Genomic DNA, 6,069 nt, shown 5'->3' with positions numbered 1-6,069 from the left:
GGAAATACTCTTTATAATTATACTTGATAGGGAAATAAAGCTTTTCTATTGAGCATTGGGAAGGTACTTGACAGAAGAAATAAGAATTCGCAATCTATTTCCCAGTCTAAGGAGATGAGAACAAAGAACATTTCTATTTTTGCTGTGGTGTTTTGAGAACTTTTGTTGTAGTTGTTTTTTGTGGGTTTTTTGTTTGTTTTTTAAATATAATGCATCCTAAGCTGTCATTTTTGGTTTTCGGTTGTAGGTATTGTACATCATCTTTTATACTTTCTTACCTGAAGAGTCGCCTTCTTCAATTCCCTTGGTCAGAGACATGCGCAGTTACAGTGCGTGACCTTGTTCCTGGCAAAGTCAGAGCCCTGCTGTCAACGGCAGCTGGGACAGACAGGCTCCTAGTGCTATGATCAGTTAATATTTAACCTTCTTGTGAACTCTGGCTTGGTTTTACTGTTCCAGCCTACTGGGAGTGTCTGCTCAGGAAAGAAGTTTGGTATGGAAATGCTATTGAAGGTCTCCATTGACCGGAAGGTCAGACTCTGCTCTCACACAATCTCTAGAGATGTTGGAGAGAGACCCAGAGCCAACACAGCCCTTCCAAGTGTGTAGATGTCTCAAGATGGTGCATACTCTAATCTTCATTGTGGAAGGAAGATTTTTAAATGTTTGACAAGGCTGCCTGTGTTATACCTGGCAACTGGTTTTGATGGTGAGAACAGGCTGATGTAGACAAGCTGGAGTTTGATGTACCAGTATGTGAGAAGCCATTCAGAGCATGAAAAAGAGGATGAGCCACTATCACTGGGAAGATTCAGGTAGTCTCCTTTCCTTCCTACACCAGGATTTAGTATCGCCACCACCATCAGGATGGAGAGACTACACAGGTAGGAAGTTCCCTTGCATATCTGCTGCTAGGGTCACTAAAAACTTCCTATTTCCTGGGGCCGAGGTGGAGAAGCCCAAGGCTTTTTATGTTAACCGCCCTCCGCAGTCACTCAGACGTGAACCGTGAAGGACCTCAGCAGTGACCAGGAGCTGTGAGCGGCTACAGAGCTGCCATGCTGCCTCCGTCCCTGTTAGCACCAAGCCACTGTGACACAGGGAGGCTGGAGATGTTTGAGGATTTATTTTAAGCCATCTTATTGCAGTTTTGCAGGCTTTTTTTGAGGAGGGGTGGGGATGAAGGCAAGGTGCAAGTTGAGACCCAACTTTTCATCAGGCTAAAACAGCTGTGTTAAGATGGGTTTGATTGGCAGCAGAAATGGACATGTACTACTGCAACCCCTTTGGCACCTGTAGCAAGCTGCAGATGCACAAAGCACGTGGCGGAGGCATACGAAAAGGCGAATATAATACAGGCAGTGTCATCCGCTGCCTGGTCCCCCCGTTGCACTGCTGCATTATCTAGGTGCCTCGTTAGGAGGGGAGTAGCCCCGATTACTGAACACTGCTTGTTTGTAAAGGGACAAGCCAAGCTCTTTAGCTGTGCGGGTGGAGTATTGGTGTCAGGCCCATCAGGAGGGCATCCTCATCCCTTCCCGTTGTACGCATCCAGCAGCGGGGCTGGGCGCAGGAGTTTGGCTGTGGGCGCTTCCTCTCTCAGAGCTTATGGACAGAAACGCCAGGCTAAGGGGGGCAGGGAGAGGATCTTTTCTTAGCCTGCCGCACTGGGGCCACGAACTGCAGCAGCGCAGCTGGCGCTTGCACAGGGCGTAGGCAACGCTGCTTTCTCACCCCGCGGGATATGTGGGGAGAGTGGGTGTGCAGCGATGATCAAGTCACCGAGTTAAGTGGCAGGCCTGTGTGAGAGATTTACAAATACCAGTGTTCTTTATTTACACAGACATGTAAACAACAGAAGGTAAACAACACCGCCCAGCTCAGTCTAACAAACAGGCTGCTGCTGTTTCACTTCAGGACCTGAGGTGTTTAAGACATTTCACAGAAATCGTATTGACAGCAAACACAGGAAGGCTACAAGGTTACCTTGACTCTTTTTTCTTTGCATGGGAATCGCATGAGCGGTGCGGCAACGTGAAGGAAAGGTACCACTGAGGCCACAAAACGAGAATATGCAAAGAAGGAACTAAGAGCTCGCCTTAAGGACGGATATGGCTGGAGTTAGCAGTATTTGTGAGTGGTATCGCTGCAACTAGTCTGTGCTCTGACAGCACTTCCTGTCCAAGGACCTGAAAGCACTTAGTGAACAAACCGAGAATCTTTGCGGCATCCTTTGCAAATTATCCCCAGTTTACACAGAAGGAAACAGAGGGCCTTCAGATAGCAAGTTTCCCAGAACTCAGGTTTTAGTGGTCTTGTTTCCCAACCTTGTGCCTTAAATATAGCACCATTCTTCCTTCCCAGAACTATATCACTTCTTGAAGTTTTAGGACACACTTTCAAATTCAAAGTGATGCTCCAAGCACTGCGGATGGAAGGGCAGCGGATGGTCCCGGTCGCTACCAGAAGCTGTTTCACTTCAACAACGCCTCTGCTGAAAGAGGAGCCAGCTACTGTGTAACACATGGCACCCATCCCCACGCTTTTTCAAGTTTGTCCAAAACCAGAATTAAAGATAACATTTGCTGAAAAATAAAAACTATTTGAGAACAACTGTGCTGATGTGCTGTCTTGCAAATTTAACTGCAACAGTAAGCCATACACACACTGTGTTTTCCTTATTTGAAATATTTCAAATTGAAATGTTACACTAAATTTGTAAGACAGAAAAATACCTAGTGAAGCAATGAAGAGTTCGGGAAGTATGTTTTTTTGTGTGTCAAGGAACAAATTTCCTTGTAGGTTAGCAGCAAAAGCATCAGCTAGGGCTTGAACAGGATTTAATTCTCAGCTGTAAATTCACATTTTGGTTTCACACACACTTCCTGAAAAAAAAAACCCCAACAGATTGACAGGTGTTGGGCTTGTTTGGTTTTTTTTCTATTGCAGGGTGATCACCATGGCTTGAACCCAAAACTGACTTCAGCCTTTCTACCTGTTGTTAACATGAAGAGCAAGTTAGACAGGCTCAGCTCATATGCTAGATCAAATTCAAGCATGTAAGGATTTCTGCTCAAAAAGCAGCTGGAAAGGTGGGTTTGAGCACAGTATTTAAATGCTCAGTGGCCTTCTCGTGTGCACTTTTACACTTCAAGTAGTTTTACTTCTTCTACCCTCCCAGTAAGAACTACACAGCTGCCCTATCCTCAGTTATTATAGGAAAGGAGATGAACTACTACAACCGTAAGATACACCATTTACAGCTGCCAGTACAACAGCAGGTAAAATAAAGATGGAGAAGGAGGCCTGTTTTTCTTAAATAGGCTTTTCTGCAATCCTTTCAATCCCCCAGGTGAAAAGGAAACTTAAGAAATTCTCCTTAAATAAAAGCTATGTACAAATTGCACACATTGCAAATGGAGCACTGAGATCAGTTACAGAAAATAAGATGTACAGTCTTCACTGATAACATCTCTCTTGCTATAAACAGTGATAAACAGCATATGCTTTCTTCAGATGTCAGAACCCAGCAAGACTGCAATATTATGTACACAGGGCTTGTTTGCCTTCTGCCTTCTGCAGCAGAGTCCCTCCAAACTCTGTTTTCGCTTCAGAAAGCTATGCAGCGACGTTCCTGCGCACCACGTCTCCTGCTCAGCAGATCACAAGAGAGCTGTCATTGCTGTCTGGCTTATTGGTTTTAGGCAGTCTCTGGGCGTCGAGTAACCCTCGCTCCCAAGGGGATTGGGCTGAGGTTTCTGGTAGTCTGTGCTGTAGCTCACAGAGGTCAAAACACCGTTAACTTTGGGTTTGTCGTAGTTTATGACACTCTGGGGTGTCTGGTAGTCTCCATTCCTGGTATCGGTCTTAGAGGAACCAGAGAAGCTGCCAGCAGAAAGGGAGTGTTTTTGAGATGAGACGACAGGTACGTTGTAGCCATTTTCAGAGGGGAAATTATTTTCTCTTGCTATGTGCCGCTCTATGATGGGGGTGGCGTATTCGGGCTCTTGGCTGGTCAGGGGCAGAGCATATTCGTGCCGGTTAGCTCTGTGCGGACAGTGATAGTGATTTTCAAACTCTGAACTCCCCCTTCTTCCCTCGTCTTTGGTGTCCATGGGTCGAAAAGTAGATCCTTTCCGTGTTACCGTCCCAGTCCCAATCATGAGAGGCTGCTGATAATCTAAAAGGAAGCATGAACTGCTCAATAAGGCATGGATTGGTTATTTTATGTATATAATACTTAGGCATAGCTAGGTATTTTATGTCGAAAAATGACTTGGTTATTGTATCAAACACATGGTAATCAGGGATGTGAGGAAACCTTTCCCCAACGCTGGTCCTGTAACCTCCTTCAGCAAGCAAGTGTTGCAGAACATGGCAGAAGCTCTTCAACAGAGGAGCTCCAATCCACTACCTCTTTTCCTCCCTCCCCCTCCCCACCTACCCGCCCAAATAAATTAACATAATTTTTGGAGTGCACTCAAAAACATTAAAAAAAAAGAGAAGTCAACAAAACATTAGCAACAAACCAGACAAAGGAAATCGCATGAAAATGCACAAATGAGAAGTTCTCCAAAACAAGTGTTCCACTTCTGGAATAATTAAAATGCCCGGACGATTCTTAAGAAGCCCGACCAAGCGCCGGCTTTATTTAAGAGACATCTCGCAGTAGCTGACTGACAAGAAGGATGAAGTTAGGCGGAATAGCAGCTGAGAGAGTCAAGGGAAGCGTGAAAGGTGCTAAGCCAGCTTGGCACTGCTGCGGGCAGGCGAGGGGGGACGAGCCATGAGAGGAGATGCGGGACTGGCGCTGCCGGAGGAACAAGGGAGGCAGGAGGGATAGAGCTGGGGCTGGGCAAATGGCCCAAGTAGGAGCAAGGAGCGAGATGGAGGAAATGCAGCCTTCAAGAAGCATGTGTTTGCACCTCTAGTCAGGGAGGCTGCCAGGCTGCTGTGTAAGAAGGAGATCTGGACTAAAAGGGTTCTCAAAAAATCCAGTAAAACTATTAAGAGAAAATGCAACATTCTGAATTTCTCGCTTTGGTGCTAGTGACAATCTCTTATGGATACATACGGTGGCCTGAACAGCTCCAGTGAATGGCACTGCTAAAGTATCATGTTTTGACGCAGGCGTGAAGAAGTTAGCTCAGTTTCTGTTCTGGCATCGTGGCTCATCTGACATGAGCGTCGAATTTGATCCCATATGTCCTGTGAATCTTTTTGGCAGTTCCTGGCTACGTCCCAAACTTCAGTATGTAGGGTGAGGGTGTGATGATATCTCGCTGAGTGAGTGGTGCAGCTCTCCCCGGTGTCGCTGCTGCCATCCCCAGCAATCTCCCTCGCCCAGCATGAAGCGTCTGGACTCGCTCCTGGCTGCCTTTGAGAAGCGGCGGGCAGCCGGGGATGCGACGGCGGGGCATGTCGTGTAGCACGTTAACCTCTATGCACGTTGCACGGCCTCTGCGATTAAGTTATTAAATGGCACATTTCTGGGCTGCGTTCACGTTTCTATTTCAAGTTTCTTATTTTTAAGGAGACTGTAGGTGAAACGCTCAGGCTGGGGAGCTGCCTGGCCAGATTGAGAGTTGACTTCCTACATACGGCAGGAGGGAGGATGGAGAGAGCAGAGGCTCTCAGACACTGCCCGGGGAGCCAGATGACCATGTCTTGTGAGCAACCTTTATTCATCCCCTTTCCTTCATGAAATAAAACTGCTTTCTAGGTCTCTGCATATTTATATTGAAAGTTGCTGTAAAGGGTTGAAACCATCTTTGAAAGATATCCAGGGTAGCACCCTATGGAATTACGGTAACCATCCATTTGTTTTTTAAATGTATTTCTCTAACAACTGTAATGGAGAAATTCTAAGGAATTTCTAAGATCTGGAGCCTGGAAACAGCAAATTAATCTTTCTGGAAGATTGCTGATCACTGATCCCATGAAATGGCTGGTCTCGCTAAGACTCTCCAGGCAGACTCAACTAGGCAGGGATAAGATATTCTAAAGAGGATGAATTAAAAAAAATAGCCCTTTGGGATGCAAATAGTATTGATGCAGGGATTTGCTCTA

At 46.0% G+C, this 6,069-nt stretch overlaps 1 protein-coding gene across 1 annotated transcript in view; it reads right to left on the bottom strand.

Annotated features, from left to right (window-relative positions):
- Positions 1-3,662: 3,662 nt before the first annotated feature.
- DCBLD1 (discoidin, CUB and LCCL domain containing 1) overlaps positions 3,663-6,069 on the bottom strand; it is a gene marked incomplete at its 3' end in the record, with an annotated part of 47,695 nt that continues 45,288 nt past the window's right edge. Inside the window, exon 15 of the mRNA XM_081997428.1 lies at positions 3,663-4,180. Within this exon, the coding sequence (XP_081853554.1) occupies positions 3,663-4,180 (518 nt within the window). The remainder of the gene's footprint in view (positions 4,181-6,069) is intronic.

Source organism: Phaethon aethereus (assembly GCF_964289735.1).
Source record: "Phaethon aethereus genome assembly, chromosome: 3".
Classification (NCBI taxonomy): Eukaryota; Metazoa; Chordata; class Aves; order Phaethontiformes; family Phaethontidae; genus Phaethon; species Phaethon aethereus.
Note: the sequence above shows the minus strand (reverse complement) of the source record. Positions and strands in the feature narration are given on the sequence as shown.